The sequence below is a fragment of the Eucalyptus grandis genome, chromosome 2, assembly GCF_016545825.1.
Source record: "Eucalyptus grandis isolate ANBG69807.140 chromosome 2, ASM1654582v1, whole genome shotgun sequence".
Lineage (NCBI taxonomy): Eukaryota > Viridiplantae > Streptophyta > Magnoliopsida > Myrtales > Myrtaceae > Eucalyptus > Eucalyptus grandis.
This window is the reverse complement of record NC_052613.1, coordinates 22,857,365-22,878,696: the sequence shown is the minus strand read 5'-3', so window position 1 is coordinate 22,878,696 and position 21,332 is coordinate 22,857,365. Positions and strand designations below refer to the sequence as shown.

The 21,332-nt window shown below is 41.6% G+C and overlaps 2 protein-coding genes and 1 pseudogene across 3 annotated transcripts; all 3 read left to right on the top strand.

Annotated features, from left to right (window-relative positions):
• The first annotated feature begins 280 nt into the window (after positions 1-280).
• On the top strand, positions 281-8,323 carry LOC104434849 (annotated as a pseudogene).
• Positions 8,324-9,377: 1,054 nt separating this feature from the next.
• On the top strand, positions 9,378-17,906 carry LOC104428294 (probable acyl-CoA dehydrogenase IBR3). Of its 2 annotated transcripts, none has more exons than XM_010041305.3 (17): positions 9,378-9,697; positions 9,808-9,942; positions 10,213-10,353; positions 10,474-10,605; positions 10,767-10,952; positions 11,172-11,249; positions 11,445-11,564; positions 12,211-12,309; positions 12,384-12,501; positions 13,815-14,077; positions 14,795-14,989; positions 15,416-15,558; positions 15,803-15,887; positions 15,968-16,177; positions 16,585-16,737; positions 17,188-17,292; positions 17,377-17,906. In XM_010041305.3, the coding sequence occupies exons 1-17, from the start codon at positions 9,563-9,565 to the stop codon at positions 17,566-17,568; spliced, it is 2,490 nt and encodes an 829-aa protein (XP_010039607.2). In that variant the 5' UTR covers positions 9,378-9,562; the 3' UTR covers positions 17,569-17,906. The 2 variants fall into 2 exon arrangements, with proteins under 2 accessions (XP_010039607.2, XP_039162337.1); XM_039306403.1 differs by lacking the exon at positions 9,378-9,697 and adding an exon at positions 10,031-10,105 and having other exon boundaries at positions 9,817-9,942.
• A 142-nt stretch (positions 17,907-18,048) lies between these two features.
• Positions 18,049-21,153, top strand: LOC104428305 (probable pectinesterase/pectinesterase inhibitor 21). Its single transcript, XM_010041310.3, has 2 exons — positions 18,049-20,094; positions 20,184-21,153. The coding sequence occupies exons 1-2, from the start codon at positions 19,056-19,058 to the stop codon at positions 20,882-20,884; spliced, it is 1,740 nt and encodes a 579-aa protein (XP_010039612.2). The 5' UTR covers positions 18,049-19,055; the 3' UTR covers positions 20,885-21,153.
• The last annotated feature ends 179 nt before the right edge of the window (positions 21,154-21,332 follow it).

Here is a 21,332-nt window from a genome sequence, read left to right as displayed (position 1 = left end):
GTGAATTTTCATTGAAAAAAAGAAGAAGCCCTAAACTTGTAGTTGGTGACCCAAATATATATTCCGTCGAATACTTGTGTGAACGACTCAAAAAGAAAAGGTCAAAATTCTGGAATATTGAAAAGACGATAATACCCACGAAAAAAAGAGTTGACTTTGACGGTTATACCTTAATTCTAACTACCTCGTCTTCTGCTCATGTTGCTCTGTTTCTCTCCCTGCTTCTCCTGGGGAAACAGAACTGTCGCTTAGGGTCGGACGAAGTGAAGGGTCCCGGAGCATGAGGGAAGGGATCCAGGAGACGCTCTCTGCTCATATAAATGAACTCGTCTCTCTCCTCTCCAGTCTCTCTCTCTCTCTCTCATTCTGCGATGGTCAGATCACCTTAGAACAATCTGCGAAACCCGTAGCCAATTTCTTTGGTGTGCACTTGTTGCAGGCGTGTCGCGCAGGGGAAGGGGATACTACAGCCACATCATCTCGTGGACGAGTACTCTAGTATGATGAGGGTAGAACGAGGCACAGAGAAGCTCGATGATAGCCCCTTGGCAAAAGTCCTAGGATCGGCAAAGGTGAATTTCTGTTACTGTGACAGCATTGGATCTTTGCTAACTGTCCGACATTGAGTACTCACAGAGTACGGACTTCTAATGTTATCTTGTCTACTTAATTTTGAGCTTTTATGCTCGAGAGGATGATTATTGGCGCGTAAGATACCAAAGGAGGTCATAACTATATGGAATTAAAATAGTGAATTCGATTTCTTCAAAAAATTCACTATGTTATCCTTGGGAACCAGTAAGAATGAATTCACCTGCATGCTTAAAGTCTCAGTTCAAGCTAAGTATATTGGCTGTTTTGTGTACTTGGGTCTTCAGCTTACTAAGAGCTACTGTGGAATTACCTTTTCTTACTGCATCTAGCATGCATAATGTTTAATAGGAACACGAGCTTGAACAATCCTGAAACCGATCAACTGGCCTAATGTCACAGTCCCTCTTTCCTGGCTAATGGACCTATTCAGATTGCCTTTCACCAGAATTGCATTAAATGCTGGAGAAGCTCTGTAGGTCAACACGGAGTTATCACCCTTCCACTGATAGATTGATAACTTCATGTGGCAGGAAGCTATAGTTTGGCCTCCATTTGCTACTTTGGCAATATGTTCAAGACCTGGTGTGTGGGAATATGTGCTCGTTAGCATATTTGAAATGAAAGTTGATCATCTGACTGTTGCAGAGTATCTTCTGTTCAAAGGAAGAACTTGTTAATGGAGGGTAAACTTATCTTCCCTACATGCTTCTTCATTTATTAGACTGACAACATCATCAGGAATTTTTTTAACACTAGAACAAATTCAAAGCTGGATCTGAACTTTCAAAAATTTGTGGCAGGTGCAGCAGCAGCTACATTCTTGAACTTGATATTGAACCATTCAATACTTCTTTTCCCCGACCGACACAATCTTCCTCCATTGGCAATGGTGTGCAGTTCCTCAACCGTCATTTCTTGTCATTAATGTTCCATAACGAGGAAAGTCTAGAGCATCTTCTTGATTTTCTTTGCACTCACAGGCATGATGGTCACGTAAGTATCCTGTGGGAGAGAAATTACTTTTCAAGTCATATTTAACAAGCACACTTCAGAGCCTGCATATGGTCATGTAAGTAGATGAAGCTGTAATTCTAGAACTGCCTGAGGTAGAATTGTAGTTCTCCAGCTTTTCTCCTCATATGTTTGTGAACAAATCCCAACTTTTTTTCAATGCCTAACTTCATAGTTTTGTTATTGTGTCCTCAATGGGGGAACATGCCTTTAAACAAAACAGGATCTTGTGTTAAATGAACAAATACAATCATTATCCGAACTTATATTGGCTTTGGCAAGGGCAGATGAATACCTCCATACGCTCCCTTTTACAACGCCATATTCCAAGTTTGAGTTTGAGTAAGCAAACCATTGCAATGGTAAATACTGGACTGTCAGTTTGTGATTAATAGTCTCTTAGTCTTTTGATCTTGTGAATGTTTCTCTAGATTGCAGATGATAGGGTTCCAGAGAGGTCGGGGGTCACACTGCAGAGAGAGTGTTAGAGTCAATGTGTCTTCTCCTGGAAATTCTTCAGGCTCCTGATCCTTCTACCTTGGAGAAATTTCTAGGAAGAATTCTGATGGTGTTCAATGTGGTGGTTGTGTCTCCTCATGGTTTCTTTGGCCAGGCAAATGTTTTAGGATAGCCAGATACTGGTGAACAGGTACTATGCCTGTGAAACTAATGAATGTAATCCTGGTTGTTTCATTGTTGAGCTGTAGACTTTGGACTATAAAGGTTATCCAGATCACAGCACGATAGTTAGTCCAAACTACGATGGATCGTGATATGTCCAGTTGCAATGGCTCCAATATGTTCACAGGTCGTTTACATACTTGATCAAGTGCATGCACTTGAGAAGGAGATGCTTCTTTGTATTAAGAAGCAAGGGTTAGATGTAATGCCAAAAAACATTGTTGTAAGTCAGTCTGATTGTTTATTTATTTTTATTTTTTTTTTCTGAATGGAGGTTTCACTTAGACTTGCACCTGAATTTTTGGTCGACTGCTATCAGGTGACCCGGCTGATTCCTGAAGCAAGAGGCACGGCATGCAACCAACGAGTTGAAAGAATTAGTGGAACTGAAGGCGCTCATATTTTGCGGGTGCCTTTTAGATCTGAGAATGGGATCCTTTGGAAATGGATTTCAAGATTTGATGTCTGGCCATTCCTGGAGACATTTGCTGATGTGAGTTCAGCCTGAATTATACTGTCTCTTCTCTCTTGCTTCATTAATTACACTAAAAATCAGAAATTTAGAAACTTTTACCTCCTCTATTTACTGTGTCAGGCATCCTTAGTCTGATTGAATGAGACAAAGATGATATTTGTTGGCACCGGCAGAAGCTTTCCCTATTTGAATGTGTCTTTTCTGCAGATACAAGGAAGAGAAATTACCTTCATAAGCTCATCCACCTCTATGGAAAAAATACTGTTGAATGGAACGAGGTTTAGAAAATAATCATATGATGCAGTGGAATTTTAGTGGTTGATAAATGTTCAGTCGCAACCAATAGGGTAGTTCATGGTGATGAACCAGTGAATGACTAAAGCTATCCCCATGTGTGTGAGAGAGAGAGAGACGGAGACAGAGAGAGAGAGGAGGATGACTGAGCCATTAGGACTGGAAAATTCTCAATGATTGAGCTACTAGGATAGGAAAAGTCTTATTTACTTGCTCTTATTATTCGTCTGTCCCACATATTCATGTTGTGTCAGGATGCATCGAATGAAATTGTGGCTGAGTTACAGGGCATTCCGGATCTGATAATTGGAAACTACAGTGATGGAAATATTGTTGCTTCTCTGTTATCATATAAGCTGGGAATCACTCTGGTCTGTTCCTTTGTGTGATTTCTTTTAGATTTCGTGCTTTTAGTTAGTCTTTGAACAAATTATACTAACTCTTATTGCTAATTGACTGTTTATGTCTGCTTCTCCTCACTTACTTGACTGCTTTTCCTCGCTTATTTGAGGAAGAATGAAGAAGTTCTTCTGAAATTCCTTTGATAAAATCTACTTTTAGTGCAATATTGCCCACGCTCTTGAAAAGACCAAGTATCCAGATTCTGACATATACAGCCGATCTTGTTGCAATGAACAATGCAGATTTCATTATCACCAGCACATATCAAGAGGTCAGAGGAAGGTGAGCTCTGACATGTTCGTGTTCATCTAACATGATTATATTATTTAAAATGATTATAGCAGATTCATGCAGCTATTTATTAAGGGCCTAAACGTTTGTTGCCTTACATGCTTTAGGACAGATTGATTTTCCCATCTTGATTCTCTCTATACTTGATATTTCAGTGCCTCCTTCAGTAGTTTGACAATTTTTATCTTCTCAGCACAAAGAATGTTGGACGGTACGAGAGCCCCACAGCATTCACTCTTCCTGGATTATACCGTGTCATTCACGGAATTGATGTTTTCGATCCCAAATTCAACATTGTATATCCAGGTGCAGAAATGAGCATATATTTTCCTTATTCAGCCAGACAAAGGGGACTTACAGCTTTTCACAGTTCAATTGAAGCTCTCTTATTCAGCGATAAACAAAGCGACAAGCATGTGTGAGTATTTAGTGCTTACAAGACTTTGTTCATTTTTGGGTCACTTTGACCTAGGTTGGTTTTTTTTATCATTCCAGTTGAATCTGATGTGTGAGTATAGGCCAGCTTTTGTATTGCCTATCTAATCTTGTGTGAAGGTAGAGCGAATTTATTTGTTGTCTGATGGCGAAGGGATAAATATCTATAGGTGGCTCCTCTGAATATGCACACGAGATGTAGAGATGGATGCAGCGACCCTGTAACCAGTCAGTATTTTCTGAGTAACTTTGGATTGGTTATCAACCAGAGTCAATTGATACGTGCTAAAGAGCCATCATTGTGACCACATGATGGCTGAAATGATAGTTTTTTGCTTGAGGCATGTATATTTTTATGTGCGAGGAAAGAATTAAATGATGGAATCTCTGGTGCATTAGTTTATTTCAATCTTTTGATAGTATCAATCAGATAACTGTACTTTCTGTTGGGTAAAAATGGATAACTGAATTTTGTGCAAAAGCTTTGTGCTGTATTTGAAAGTATTTTTATGTCTGAATGATTGTCCTCGAACTCCATATAGCCCTCGAAGGCACAGTGCACTTACTCTAATTGTTACCACGCATCTCCATGAAGAGGAATGCTGATGGATCGCTCAAAGCCAATCATATTCTCCATGGCAAGACTTGACAGGGTCAAGAACATAACTGGACTGGTGGAATGCTATGGTAAGAGTACCAAGCTCAGGGAACCAGTAAATCTCGTTGCAGTTGATGGTTATATAGATGTGAAGAAATCCCAGGATAGGGAAGAATCGAAGGAAATTGAAAAGATGCATGAACTTATGAAGAAGTACAACTTGCATGGCCCGTTCTGGTGGATTTCTGTGCAAATGAATTGGGCTTGTAATGGCGAGCTATATCAGTGTCTTGCAGACACTAAAGGTGCTTTCGTGCAAGTTGGGTTTTTTTATAACGTTATGAACTGCTTTCTTTTCAGATCATGAGTTGATATGTTGTCCCATGTTTCAGCTTGCTTTCTATGAAGCCTTTGGTCTCACAGTGGTCGGAGCAATGACCTGTGGCCTACCTATTTGCAACATATCATGGTGGCCCAGCCGAGATAATTGAAGATGGTGTATCAGGGTTCCATATTGATCCACATCAGCCCGACAGAGTCGCTGATGCTATGGTCGACTTTTTTCAGCAGTGTCAGAAGGATCCCAGCTACTTTTTCTTGGAACTAAAATGAAGTCCTTTTTGAAATGGGAGAACGGTCTTTGCTTTGAAGACATTAAACCTCTCACTGACTGATCTGAAAAGTTTGCCACATATTGTTCTCAATATATAATGATATTGATCCTGAGATATTACTTTTTGGATTCAAATAGTTAGTCAAAGTACCATCCTGCATTCCCAGTGGTTCGGATACTGAAATTGGAAAGTATGAAAAGAAGGAAAGAAGATTTCCATAGTCGATGTCTGGCAGATACCTTTTCTTTCTCTTTTTGGGGGCTAAGCACATTTGATGTCTTTCTCAATCAATAAAAACCTTTGCACATTTCTGGGCTCATCACTCATCAGGCAAGAAATGGAACATTACGAAACCATTTGAAAAGACAGTCCATAGATCATAGATGGTAGCTCTGGTGTAGATTTTGTGTGAGGTGTTGGGATTCTCCTATCTGAGGAAAAATAATTTGCGCGAATGCAATGTCGCAAAAGCACCTGCAATTGCAGGTTTTGTTTCTTTTCGCTTTTCTTTTTCATCTCATGCTCTCACAAGTGAAATGAATCTTGCTCTTCCTCCTCTTTTAGAGAACGAGCACTTTATTCAATGCTCTACAATGTGCTTTACCGATATATGTCATGGACATTTGTTGCAGGTGAAATCAATGCTGCTGGCAGTTGATGAGGACTATGCGCACTGACATTCGGGGTAGAACTCACCATTCTTCGCAGCCGGAAAGGTTCGCCCCCTTAAAACATGAAACTGTCCGTATTTCAAAAAGCTTCCTGTATATCCTGCTAGTAAATTCCAGCTGCCCTGTGTCTTTACTTCCTTTTGTGAAATTAAGGCATTGTAAGCCGATGATCTTGTCTGAATCCACGGAAACTAACCTGTCTATGTAGACCCGTTATTTGTTGTTGGTACTAGTGCTGTTCAGAAAGACGGTCCATTTTTCATGTCTAATTTATTATTACAACCTAGGTGGCAGATATTTTTGTGATCCTTAAGGAAGATTTTAGCACTGGAACCAGAAGCCGGTCACACCTCGACGGAGAGTAGTTGGAGTGTTGAACGGCCCCGGACTCACAGCACTTTGCCACATTTGGGGCTCCATGGACTTCTCGCAAAACACTGTTTGTGCGACTTTTGTGCAACTTTTCCATTTTTTTGGGTATATAGATCCTTTTCCTTCAGAATGGCAACACTATTAGCTCGATTAAACATGGTGAGCTGACATATTGCCGCCAGGTTTTTCCCTTTTCGGCCTTCAAGAACACATTCTTTCGTTCAGTAGCAGAGTTTCAAACATAGCTTAGTACAAAACAATGGATGTCAAGTGCTCCACTCAGAAATCAAAATTGCATCTAAGAGGGAACGGGAGATGAACAGCCTCAATCCCCAGGACACAGCCCCTTCTGTCTCTGGTAGCTCCCAGTCAGCAGGTACATTAGCTTGTCTACCCATAAGATTCCACTGGACCGAGTTGAAAGAATTTCTGCATCTTGCATGCAAAAATCCAAGGCAAAGCCCTCCCATTACAAGCTAAGGACTGGCCCTTTCGAGCTCTCTCTAACGCTTCACAAAAAGCACAGGCCTATGCCGCATCCACACAATCTGCAGATAGCTCACCATGTGCAATCCTGCAACTACACCTATAGCAGCTTTGGACAGATCGATATCTACAGCACCATTACCAATTGGAATTTCACCAAACCATCCCTAGGAACTTGCCTAGTAGATACCTGTCACTTCGGTCGACATCAGGTGCTGTCCATCGATCAAGACCTTCCTCTTGCACCTCACAAACTCAAGCGAGGCTGCCACATGCCTAATTCTGGGAGGGCAATTCATCTGCCAAACTAGCTTTCAGAGTTCCTTATCGATACGAAATATGTACTTAAAAGTTTTATTGTAATTAATCGTTATATATAGGGAAGACCACAAAATTTATATAGGAAAAAGAAAGCAACAAAACGATGTTTTGTTTTGGACTGTTTATTTATGAAGTTTCATCCTTTGTGAAGGCACCAAAAGTTAATTATCGTACTAATTTCACTTACAAAGATTTAACTTTATCAAAGGTCATATTCAAACTTTTAAAATTTCCAAATTATTATACTGATGATTAAATATTTTCTATCCAACTTCAATGTGATAAAGCAATTTAGAGAATCTTAAATCGTTGGTCTTCTGGACTTATTATGATGAGTTGCCATGTGGATAGGCATCTTGATTTTGATTTTACCATGCCAAATTATATAATTACAATGAAAAACATATTAATTCATGTCAACATATAGCGTGTCCCGACGTGTTGAGCTCAGATTTTCTATCTCGTTCATGTCATGCAAAAAGATGGTACCCAATTAGGCTATACGTGTTGTCATAACTACAACATGTTTAGTTTAACTTTCCTAAAGGACTTTCAATGTCCAAGCCTTATTGGGAAAATGATGGGATATTTAACAAACATTTTGAAATAGCTTTGGGTGAAATGCTGCCCTTCGGAATGCTACTCTCACCCAATTTTCTGAAGTAGCATTTGCGGAATACTGAAAATATGATTAAAATATTTTTCTTTCAAAACTATCCTCACAAAATTTTTAGTTTTTCGATTTTACCCTCCTTGATATTGTTGATCTTCTTTGCATGAGGGCGGCTAGTGAGGGTTGCACGACCCTCACCGTCGGGGGACCTTAGCTGATGGCCGTTGCCACCATATCTAACTCACCAATGGCCCTCTTCGACAGTTTTGGTGAACGATTTAAGTTTGTTTTAATGAATAATATAAAAATACAGTTAAAATCCTTTGCAAAAGTTTTTTTTTTTTTTACCAAATACTACTTGAACCTAAAGTCACTTTATAAAGAGTCTTTACCAAAAGGTTATATATGTTTCTCCAAAGGGTTTTTGGCTTTCAGTACGTGCATGATGCTAAAACCCAAAACTGAAGTTGAACCAAACTCACCTTTATATAAATTCAGAGATACTCGCTTATTAAAACCATGTTTTTGAGTTATTTTTGTCGAGAATTAAATCATATTTATTCTAGAATTTTAAAATAGAGTACCCCTGAGAGGAAAAGCCTCAATTAGTTTGCATTAGTATTTTAGCAAATCGCAAAGGTTAGGTTGACAAATACAATAATGTTTAAGAAGCGTGCCGTATTGGCCGACTCTCTCTAGGCCATCATCTATCACATGACGACGTGGCCAATTGATCCTTCGAGACCGGAAGCATGTATATCCTATCCTCCACGTCACAACATGGAAATATCCGTCAATCCCCGCCTCCCCATTCCCGAGGGCAAGAGCGAAATCTCTCTCACCGGCAACCCCGAGCCCGAGTTAAGATTTCATTTGTTTCACGACTTCTAATAATAATCGCTTATTTCTAATTAATTAATGAAAGATATTTTATTATTAATAATAATTTATGTTTATTTTTTTAAAGATAAAATAGAAAGGGAAAATGTTATAAATGGTTTATGAACTTCTACAATATATAATTTCGTCAATGCTTTCGATTTGTTTAATTTTATAAATTATTAATAAATGTCCGATCTAATCTTTCTGTTCAAATCTTTAAGTGAGAACTATTTTTTTCTCTCTTTCTCTGTTGACCATGGTGGAGGGAAGGGGGATCCTGGGCTGATGAGGGTGGCCCTTGCTAACATAGGTGAGGCCACCCCTACCGACATCGGGCTCGCCCAACACAGGCGAGGACGAAGAAGAAAAAAAAAGAAGATCAAAATGTCAAATTTCGTTAACTTTAACTAACGGAATGACAAAATTGATAATTTTCAAATAATCATGAACTAATTTGGACATTTATTAATAATTAATGAATCAAATTGAAAAATAAAAAACTCAGGGACGAGATTATATATTAAGTAAAAGTCGATGGGCATTTGTGATATATTCCCAAATAGGGAGATTTTCTGAAATTATTGAATTTCCGGCCGAAAGTCAAATCGATCTTGTCTAGCGGCAAAGCATCGGGTCTTTCGATGCTTTTCAACAAGATAGTAATTGCCGCCTTCCCGTCGGTCGCCTCCCTCTCTGTGTCTTTTCTCTCTCGCATTTCTTAACAATTTGTTCTCGCCTCGCAAACTTCGTCACTTGGTCCGAAGGCCGTCGTTCGAAAAACCGAATTCAATCCCAAACCAGCGATCGCACGGCGAGAGCGAGATGGGGAGTCGAACCGGCGATCTTCTGCAGCGAGTCGACTCGGCTCACCAGCTTGACCTCGACGCCCTCCGCCGCTACGCATCGGCGAACGTCCCCGGCTTCCCTCTCTCCCCGTCCACCTTCGCCGTCTCTCAGGTCCGGTCCGCCGTCGAGTCTTCCGCCTCTTCGATTTCGATTCACCTCGCTCGCGCCTTTGACCAATGAGGAATGGTGCTTGTGGCTCTTTTTTATTTTTATTTTTGCAGTTCGGGCACGGCCAGTCGAACCCGACGTTCCTCATGGAGGTCGGGAGCGGGGGCCAGCTGCAGCGTTACGTCATGCGGAAGAAGCCGCCGGGGGTGTTGCTGCAATCCGCCCACGCCGTCGAGAGAGAGTTTCAGGTTAAATACTTTGTATGAATTTGCTTTATCTCGGTAATTTCTCTCCCGCTGATCGGCTAATTGGTGGGGGACGTTCTGATTACTGCAGTCGCCGCGATTCGCAGTCTCCGTCTGTAAGGAAAATGGTAATTTGATTAACAGTCTGACCGGAAGTATGTGAACGGTGTGTTTTTGACTCTTTGGACTAGCGGATTGCTGATGATATTACTTAGCTGCGGTCATGGATTAGACTTATTGTAATTATAGTACTCTGGTTCCCATTTGCGACAGGTACTCCTAGCTTTGGGTTCGCGCACGAAGGTCCCAGTTCCTAAAGTATTCTGCTTATGTACTGATCCCACCGTGATCGGGACAGCATTTTACATCATGGAGTACCTGGAAGGACGTATATTCATAGACCCCAGGCTGCCGGTACGATCTTTCGGCCTGCACTAAAATTTTACTGCACCCCTAGTTAGTGCCTGGCTCTCACATTGTTATTTATGATAAGTTTGATGCAGGTATCTAATTTTCCTTTTCACTTTATACCAGGGTGTCACGCCAGGTAGGAGAAGGGTAATATATGGGGCAACTGCGAAAGCTTTGGCATCTTTACATTCTGCTAATGTGGATGCTATTGGCCTAGAAAAGTTTGGACGGAAGGATAATTATTGTAAGCGACAGGTATGCAAGTGAATTCTTACTTTCTCCTAAACATTGTGATTGATGAGACAATGGGGATCCTAAGTCCTCTTGGGAATTGTAAAGCTCTTGCTGTTGAAATCTTATATAGAACCTCATATTGTGTGATTTGATGGCCATGTCCGTTTGGATACATGATTTAGGTAGAGAGATGGGCTAAGCAGTATATCGCATCAACTGCAGAGGGTAAGCCTGAGAGAAATCCAAAAATGTTTGAGCTGATCGATTGGCTTCGTCAGCATATTCCTCAAGAAGATTCTTCGGGAGCTACAGCAGGCATAGTTCATGGAGACTTTCGTCTCGACAATCTTATTTTCCATCCCGTGGAGGTCTGGTATTGGAAAAACTATTCGTTTAAGATCGTTTTTATGATAAGGAAAGATACGAGCAGTTTGGCAACTCAATGTGCTTGCTTTATTATTGGCAGTTCTTTTGCATAACATGTTGGAATTGAGTTTTTCTCATTGTTTCGATGGTGACATGTTGGTTGAGTGAAACGAAAATTGTGATGCCAAAGACGTTAATCTCATTAGATTCTATTTGTGCAGGATCGAGTTATCGGTATTCTTGACTGGGAACTGTCTACACTTGGAAGCCAGATGTGCGATGTTGCATACTGCTGCTTGGTACTTATATTCAAGTTCCAAGTTCATTTCCTTGCATAAAAAGAACTTTTTTCCATTTGTTTTATTTTCTTGGGCAGAATCTTTGTCATCCAGTTTGGCGTTTTCCTTTCTAATATTTAAGCATGAGACTAAGCTGGAATAAGTACTCCATTTGTGCTGTCGCAGTTAACTGTTGATTTTTAAATCTTTTTGCAGCCTTACGTTATTGAGTTTAGGTTGGATAAAGCCCGTGCAGGTCAAGGTTTTGAGCTTTCTGGAATTCCAGAAGGTATTCCATCCATGGCTGAATATCTGGCTGAATACTGCTCAGCATCTGTAAGTATACTTTCATTTTTTATGTTTTTGATTGGTAGTGTACTTTTTATATGACTGATGATTCTTTTGCACATATTGGTACATTTTGAGAATACCTTTTTTTTAAGAGAACTCTCTTCAAGCTGTAGATGATTTAAGTACACTATTGCAAATTTAACTGTGGCACCTGTGCAGCAGCACTCTTCGCCCTTGATTGCAGAGAATGATACCTTATGCTGAATTCTTGGGTTGGATTTAATTGAGTGAAATATCACTCCAGGGCAAGGCCAATCTGGTTTAGCCCACAGTTTTCTTTTTCTGTTGGTATTACTGGCATTAGCAATTGTGAAGTATATCTAATTTAGAATGCTACAAGCCTTGGGCCTTGGTTTAGTATGCTTACCTTGATTCACCCAAAATTTGGTATTCCGAAATCTTTTTGCTTGGTTATGTATATGTTTGAGTCCAAGCAAGGGCAATTCTAACTGAGCTACCCAGTGGTATGATTGGATTAGTCCGGTGCTCTAAGAGCTGAGGCCCTATACATTGAACGCCATAAAAAAAGAGTACATAAGAAAGATTAAACTTTGGTGCTTATTTGGGCATTCATTCTGGTGTGTGCTCAATTAGATGACTGACTACTATGCTTTTGAAATTTGCATGGAAGGACAAATCATGGCCTGCTGCTGCTTGGAAGTTCTACATGGCCTTTTCATTGTTTCGTGGTGCATCAATATACACTGGAGTCTACAGTAGATGGATCATGGTACTTCTATAAACTCTGTGGCTCCATGGCCATTGTTTTCTTTATGTATGATGGACTTGCATATGATGATGTAGGGCAATGCTGCAGGAGGTGAACGTGCACAACACGCGGGTCAAATAGCTAATGACCTAATAGATTCTGCATGGGCCTTTATTGAAAGGAAATCTGTGCTTCCTGAGCACCCTCCACCTGGTAGATAAACCTTCTTATATTTCTTTAGCTAAGTACAACACTATGTATATTTTCTTAAATTTCACACCACCAGTTTTCATACTTTTAGCATGTCATTAACGTCCCATAAGGCATATCCAATCTCAAGACAGTACTCAAACCTAAGTAGTAAGGTGCACGGGAAAGAAAATTGAATGTATCAAACTAGCTGGATAAATCACATGGTATTAAATCTACCACGACGGGTGTCATGAATTCTGGCTGTTGGCCTAGTTAAAAGCGTGCGGCGTGTATTATCCTTGGTCATGAGTAGTAGACTAGCCAATTTAATCACACAACACCTCGATGCTGAGGTGCGTGCTCAGTTCACTGGATCCTTTGTAAGGAAGATAGAATGAACATGGGTCATGGGAAAATGTTTTACTTAGATGTAGTAATCAACGGTATGAGTAATGCACATCAATAAACTATCAAGATAAAAGAGTTTGAGTAGTGGAACCCCCTAAAGAGCTTTACGGATATTATCTATTCTAACATGAAAAGACATTACAGGTGCTTCAGATGGTAGAGTATTGGAAGGAAATTTATAATAAATTCTGAAGCTTGGCCGAACCCGTGGTTGGAATAAGTGCACAGCACGTGGTCAAGATCATTCTTCTGTTAAGCTACTGGGTTGCTTTAACTGTTAAATTAACTCTAGGAGTAAATTAAGAATTATGAAATGACAGGAGTCAAAGTGAGAGAAGCCCCAGAAGTTTGGATATTTTAATCAACTGGTCAAAGCTGTCAGTGCACTTACATGGTGATCCAAGATTAACTAGTAGAGTTTATGCATGTGTTAGAAACACATCCAAGTGTCTTTATCGCTTGATAAAGTTAAAAAGATTTTTATGTGATGTAGTTTATCATCAGATTGATGAAGGCAACTTTTGGAAAGAGGGTGGTTATGCTTAGGATAATTTATGCAGAAATGTTTTGGTGGCCTCACTTCAAGATGCCTGCTCCCACTTGGGTCACAACCTCACGTTGCAAATTTTGTCTCCTAAGTGAATGTATTGATCAAACATGGCCAATGATGCTAAAAGCTTACTACAACCAACCACGGAACTTTTCAATCATAATGGTTGACCGAGTGTTTGGTCTCATTATTCGATTTGAGCATCTTGCATCATTTTGTGATTCTGTGCTATAAATACTGGACCTTGATTAGCTTAGTATATTCTTTTACCTGTCTCCTAATTTTGGTTTCTCTTGTTTTTGCTGGCCTTATTGTCTCCTTACCCAAATTTGGACCTTCATATTTATCCTTCTGTCCTTTACTTTTTACTTTCCAGCTCCAAGATTTCTCAGTTCCTTCACACCTGCTAATTATGGTGGAGAAGGAAGCTTCTCATTGGAGGGAGGGCGGTTTGTCCCTAATGAAAAGGTCTTGAACTTGAGAAACAAGCTGATCAAATTTATGGAAGATCGCATATACCCCATGGAAAATGAATTTTACAAACTTGCTCAATCTAATTCACGATGGACTGTTCATCCTGAGGAGGAGAGATTGAAAGAGCTGGCAAAAAGAGAAGGCTTGTGGAACCTGTGGATACCTGTATGAGTATGAGTATTTAGTAGACTTCTTTTGCTCTTTTACTGAGAGTGATGTCCCGTAGGAAGGCGTCTGGTTCGGCTTTGGAAATGGGCTTTGGGGGCAAATGCAAGTGTTCAGCAGCTTTTTTGGAAGAGCTTCTGGGAGATGCATTGCATTTTCAAAGTCCTCCAGGCCCTTAGCAAAATGGAAGTTCCATGCAGTTTTGATCTTTGAGAATTTCCAGAATGCTAATTCATTTTTTTACCAACTTTGCTCTCACTAAACTTTTGAAATTCCGATTTTACCCTCACCATTTACACTAGCAGCCTTATGTGATGTTGCTAGTGAGCCTTGCCTAAGGTTGCGCGACCTTAGGTGGCCCTCGTTAAGCTGAGGTTGTGTGACCTGAAGCAGCCCTTGACAAGGGCCGGGTGAGGTCGCATGACTTGGGGCGACTGCTTCTGGTGCCAGATCTGACCAGCTGTGGCTCACCGATGTCTAGCGGTCGCAAATCGAATTTCAAAACTTTTTTCCAAATAGCATTTAAACCAAAGCTCATTGCCATGGCACTTTTCAATTACACTTTATCAAACACTATTTGCATTTTGAAAAAGCTTTTTAACCTAAAGTCTTTGCATGTCCCCAAAAACTTCCCCAATTGCCGAACCCGAAGTCTTCCTACTTAAAGCATAGCTATATAAGCTGTCTGACCCTTGTTCCCTATTATCATATATGCAGCTCGATAGTGCCGCTAGAGCAAGGGAACTAATTTCTAAAGGGAAAAGTTATGCATTCAGCAATGAGGCATATGATCAGTTGTTAGGAGCAGGCCTCTCTAACCTTGAGTATGGCTACCTTTGTGAGATTATGGGCCGTTCTGTTTGGGCTCCACAGATTTTTAATTGCAGTGCACCGGATACTGGAAATATGGAGGTAAGATATGTATTGATTATTTAGGCAATGAACCAATTGCTCTTCCTTCACTGCCCTTATCTCGTGATCAAGTTTGAAATTATCCTTTTCTAATCTCTGGTTGAAATGGACTTATCTATATGGGACTTAAGTAGGGATGTGGATTTGTCGGGCAATGGTGCACATCGATGTGGAAGTTTAAATACATGTTTTGGTTCTAGAAGGAAGGAAGGAAGGAAGGGGGGGGAAGCACATTTGGAATCTGAATCTGCCATCTGTAGCTCATGTGTTCTCTCAGTGTGCTTCACCTGCCATTTTAGCTATTTCGCACCATGGATATTTTGATATGTGTAAATATTTGATATTTAGATTTTATGCCACTCTTGTTTTGTAATGTCTTTGTGTAGTATAAATCTGATAGTCACAATGCTTTTCCATTTAAATCAGGTTTTGCTGCGGTATGGAAATAAAGATCAACTAAATGAATGGCTTATTCCTTTGCTTGAGGGGAAAATCCGGTCAGGATTTGCAATGACAGAACCACAAGTTGCATCTTCTGATGCAACCAATATAGAATGCTCCATCCGAAGGTAGGTTGACAGAGCATATCCTGGATAGGATCGTTGGTGATGAAAAACATAGAGCTTGATTTCAAATCTTTTGTTGGTGTTGTGCTTTTCATGCCAAAATATATTTGAGGTATGCCTCACCTGATTGGTTAAGTGTCTCCCACACTCTTGATGTCATTGTTGGATTCTCCTTAACTCCCCTCCCCAATGAAGAAAACCATAAGAAGAAATTGACTGTCCCTGTCTGCACGCTCTCTTTTTGAAGATTAGGAGATTCATACATCATCAATGGTAAGAAGTGGTGGACAAGTGGGGCCATGGATCCGAGATGCAGAATTCTTATAGTAATGGTGAGCTCATCCGCATAATTGCTGTTTTGAGTTGGATTTGAGATCGATTTTTACAAACAAATTGTGATGTTGATTGTCAGGGGAAAACTGATTTTTCTGCTGCCAAGCACAAGCAGCAATCAATGATTTTAGTGGATATGGAGTCTCCAGGTGTTCATGTAGAAAGACCACTCATGGTTTTTGGATTTGATGATGCTCCTCATGGACATGCAGAAATATCATTTGAGAATGTATGTGTACCAGCAAAGAATATCCTTCTGGGCGAAGGTCGTGGTTTTGAAATTGCACAGGTAGGTATTAAGTTTTCATTTCCTGGTAACTTTATGTCTCAGGTGACTAATGACTACGTACACTCCTAAAATTATTTGAAGTCGCCTGATTTAGTTCCTGGGAAAATTGATTTTTCTGGCTCTATACCAGGGAGAGAGATACTTCACTTGGGGAGATGTCTGATTGTTCATTTTGTAATGAATTTTATTTTGGGATTGAGGGGTGTTTTCTATTCGTTTTTTTTGGGGGGGGTAAGATGACGTAGACATTTTTTCCTGAGGACGAGGTACATATGTTGATTGGATTCCCAGCTTTTTTTTTTTTTTTGCTTGATTTTACAGAGGTAGTGCCATTAATATCTAGATTAATGATTGTCATCTCCGGATATGGTGAATTGCTGATTTTAATAGTTCCCTAAATCTGGCAGGGTAGGCTTGGTCCTGGAAGATTGCACCACTGTATGAGATTGATTGGTGCAGCTGAACGTGGCATGTGGATGATGGCTCAAAGGGCCCTTGAAAGGAAAGTATTTGGGAAGTTGATCGCAGAGCAAGGATCGTTCTTGTCAGATATGGCTAAGGTAATTTATGGGGGATATAGTCAGAAAAAAAAAAAAAAAAAAACTTAAAGAAGCCATTCCTTTTTAAGCGAAAGAAGATTACATGGAAGATTGGCCTGAAGATTGAATGTAAACCATTTGATTAGTAGATAAATCATGAACCTTAGCCCATGCTTAGGGCAAAGTCCTTTTACTTGGTATATCTCTGATTGCTAGATGATTGAAGTAGATGAGGTAGTGAACTTAGAAGCCATGTCAGATGAATGTCTAGTGAAAAGTTAAAACGTTTCCGATGACTCTCAACAGATAAGATTATTTGATTATGTAGATGAGGATATTATTTTTGAAACAGAATTAGAATTGTATTAGAATCATCATATAAATTAACTGTTTTATCTGGTCAAAATGAACAATTCTTTTTTTTCGTGGCATTTAGAGATTGATACTGATGATGTCATTTGCATTGTTAAGTGTCGGATAGAACTGGAAAGAACTAGACTGCTAATTCTCGAGGCAGCTGACCAGCTTGATCGGCTTGGGAACAAGAAGGCCCGTGGAACCATTGCGATGGCCAAGGTAATCGAAACCTTTGAACAAGGAACTGATTGTTGATAATCATCATCCATTGGTCCTGAATTGTTTGTTTGCCATATGGAGCAGGTAGCAGCTCCCAACATGGCACTGAAGGTGCTCGACATGGCTATGCAAGTGCATGGCGGAGCAGGATTATCTTCAGACACTGTCCTATCACATCTCTGGGCCACGGCAAGAACTCTAAGAATTGCGGATGGTCCGGATGAAGTACATTTGGGCACAATTGCCAAATTAGAACTTCAGAGGGCGAAACTCTAAGGAAATCCTGGAGAAAAGCCAAAGCAGAGCACGTTTGCCTTCATGAGGAAGAGATTTGAGGTCAGAATACTCTGAAATGAAGCATGCCAATCATTAATCTTACGTTGTTAATAAAAGCTTGAGAAGAATCAGGGAAGAAAATGGTTAATGTCCTTTAATAAGGCTGGCAGAACATATTGTAAAAGACGACGCTGGTAACGCCAGAATAAGTAATTTCTTCTCCTGTTTTCCTTTCAATAACACAATTGAGTCTTACAGCATGAAGTGGTCAGCTATCTTTTCCTTCTGGAAATTTTTTAGATGTAACGTAAGCGAAGCTATATGATCATCTTTTTACACCGGTCACCTCCATTATCGTTGATTTACACAATCATAGACAAGAACCGTTTCTTGTACCAAAATGGTGATTATTGTGCTGAATACACTTAACCTGTGTACCAATGGCCAATCCCCCTTGAAATGATATCAATGCTTCTTTATAAGTAGTCTTATAAGCTAATGAGATGCGAGAGATCATGCCAGAGACGCCTTGGGATGGAAACCAAAAGAGGATAATGAGTAAACGAAATATAAAGGGTTTGCTCGAGCGATAGCGTGCTCGTTTTCTTAGATCTCCTGGCGTTGGTTCGATTTATTGCACTTGCCCATTCTCTGAGGTTATGCCCAAAGCCACGGGCCTGTGTTTTGCTAATTAGACTATTAACAGAGTAATCTGATTTGACTCCATGGCATAGGCTTGGTGGTGTTCCAACCAAGTACAAATAGATGTAAACATGGGAATCTAGCTTTGCGACAATCGATTTCTGAATCATGAGAATCTTTCATTCTATTTCATGTAAGAATCCACAATGTCGATGCTTATGTCACTCAAAAAAAAAAAAAAATCATATCATTCCATACATTCTAGGCGCCGTACTTAGCTATGGGTTATGCTATAATCTATGTGAGTCTATACATACAATGCTTTTTTTCTCCGGCAAATGAGATTGTAATGGATGAACCCATCACATGGAGATATAATTGGCAAGTGGCCTTCGTTTACAGCATGTCAATTTGACACCGTCAGTTCAATGATAGGAGTTAAACGCTATATAAAGTTAGCTCAAACAAAGAGGACCCCCGATAGCACTATCCATTTTAGCAAAGTAGCAAACAGGAAAACAAGAACAACCGTCTCTTCTATCTCGGAAATCAAATGTCACCCAAGGTTCCCCAACAGAAATAACTGTCATTTCCTATGCTTCTTTCCATTTCTGTCTCCTCTTTCCCTTCCTCACATTCCAAATATCCACCCTCTCTGCCCGTAACCTATTAAAACCAGAGAGCCATAGGAGGATCCGAGATCCTGACGGATGAAGAAGAGAGTCCCTAGAACTCCATTGACTTTCATCTGTTTCATAGCTAATTCCTGAAAGTCCTCGATTCTGCGATCATTCCATTAGTTTGTTTACTTTTAGGGGAACGAAAGTGTTGGGAGGGAAGAAAACATGAGCAGATACGAACTCTTCTCCAGCCCAACAGGGCGAGGAAAGCGCACGGCATACGCTGTCGGTGGGGTCGGCATAGTATTTGTCGTGGCTGTGGTGATCGGCGTGGCCATCAGCGTCGGCAGCAGAAGCAGCGGGTCCAGCCAGTCCAGTGCTGGTACCGGCAGCGGGGCATCGACCTCGATGAAATCAATTCAATCCATATGCGAACCCACCGACTACCGAGAAACCTGCGTGAAGAGCCTTTCCGCAGCGGGCGGGAACAGCACCGACCCCAAAGACCTCATCCGGACGGGCTTCCAAGTAGCGATCAACCAGGTCAAGGCAGCAATCGAGAACTCCACCGTCGTGAAGGATCTCGCAAAGGACCCGAGATCCAAGCAGGCCCTTGAGACGTGCCAGCACCTCCTGGAGTACTCGATCGACGACCTCCAGAGTTCCTTCGAGAGGCTGGGTGCGTTCGATGTGAGCAATCTCGACAAGTACATGGCCGACCTGCACGTCTGGCTCAGCGGGGCCATCACATTCCAGGAGAGCTGCCTCGATGGCTTCGAGAACACGACTGGTGCAGCTGCGAAGAAGATGAAGCAAATTCTGCAGGGCTCCAGGGAGCTCACCAGCAACGGCCTCGCCATGGTCACCGAGATCTCCTCGCTGCTGGGCTCACTCAACATCCCCGACGTGAGCCGGCGCCTCCTGACCGAGGAGCAGGACGGCATCCCCGAGTTCCCGTCGTGGGTCGACGAGGGGCGACGCAAACTCCTCGCTGCTGCACCTAAGGACATCAAGCCCGACGTGGTTGTGGCCCAGGACGGAAGCGGCAAGTACAAGACCATCCGTGAGGCTCTGAACGAGGTTCCTAAGAAGAACAACAAGACCTTCGTCATATACATCAAGGAAGGAGTGTACAAAGAGAAAGTACTGGTAGACAAGAAGACGACCAATGTCATGATTATCGGCGACGGCCCGACGAAGACTGTGATCACCGGGAGCTTGAACTATGTCGATGGAGTCCAAACCTGCAACACCGCAACATTCAGTAAATACCATTTGACATTTTCACTTAAATTCTTCATTAATTTAGTCTACTAGACAAGGCCTGATAAACCATGTCAATTTATGTTTCAGCTGCCATAGGAAGCTACTTCATAGCCAAGGACATCAAGTTTGAGAACTCGGCAGGCGCCGAGAAGCACCAGGCCGTGGCGCTACGCGTCCAGTCCGACATGTCCGTAATTTACAACTGCCACATGGACGCCTTCCAGGACACCCTCTACGCGCACGCCCACCGCCAGTTCTACCGCGACTGCACCATCTCCGGCACCATCGACTTCATCTTCGGCGACGCGCTCGCCGTCTTTCAGAACTGCCAAATGTTCGTGAAGAAGCCCCTTGAGAACCAGCAGTGCATTGTCACCGCGTCGGGACGCAGCGAGCGCCGCTCCGCCTCAGCCATCGTCCTCCAGAACTGCACCATCTCGGCGGACCCCGCCTACTACCCCCTGCGCAACATCAACAAGGCGTACCTCGGCCGCCCGTGGAAGGACTACTCGAGGACGATCATCATGCAGTCCCAGATCGACGATCTGATCCAGCCGCAGGGGTGGTTGGCATGGATGGGCAACTTCGCGCTCAACACGTGCTTCTATGCGGAGTACGGGAACAGAGGGGCCGGCTCGGCGACGACGGGGAGAGCGAAGTGGCGCGGGATCAAGAGCATGACTGCGCAGCACATCGTCGACTTCACGCCGAAGGCCTTCTTCAAGGGCGATGATGCGTGGATCACCGCCACCGGAGTGCCTTACAGTCCTAAGTTGATGGCGGTTTGAACGGAGGCAAACCAAGAAGAGGATTGTTAGGTGTTTTTATAGGTCGTAGTTGTTCATGATTGTCTTTTTGGAGGGGAAGCTGACTCCTGCATTTCAGCTATGGGAGAATGATGGTCACGTGTTTTATACATGTCCAAGATTCTGTCCCAAAAATCTCAATTAGAGACTGGTGTTTCACTTGTAGAGCTTATTTTTGGACAAATTAGTTGAAAGGGAATCACCCAAATTGAATGGTGGTGCAATTTTTAAGGGATATTGCTCTTTAGAAACGTTTTCGCTATATTATTCCTCGATGTGAATTTGTAATCCAGGCAAATTAAGCATAATAAACCCTAGGCCGAACGACGTTTTTTCTATTATTATGCATGACTTGACTTGCCTAATGAGAAAAAGTCTACGAAAACAATCCAAAATATACGTGTAGTCTTCAAACCCATCAGAAGAATTT

Bases quoted from the DNA above. Each gene is read 5' to 3' on its own strand.
- LOC104428305 (XM_010041310.3), top strand. From the start codon at position 19,056: ATGAGCAGATACGAACTCTTCTCCAGCCCAACAGGGCGAGGAAAGCGC. The intron at 20,095-20,183 runs GTAAATACCATT...TTTATGTTTCAG, and splicing joins CTGCAACACCGCAACATTCA to CTGCCATAGGAAGCTACTTC.
- LOC104428294 (XM_010041305.3), top strand. From the start codon at position 9,563: ATGGGGAGTCGAACCGGCGATCTTCTGCAGCGAGTCGACTCGGCTCAC. The intron at 11,565-12,210 runs GTAAGTATACTT...TTTGCATGGAAG, and splicing joins CTGAATACTGCTCAGCATCT to GACAAATCATGGCCTGCTGC. The intron at 16,178-16,584 runs GTAGGTATTAAG...TAAATCTGGCAG, and splicing joins GTGGTTTTGAAATTGCACAG to GGTAGGCTTGGTCCTGGAAG.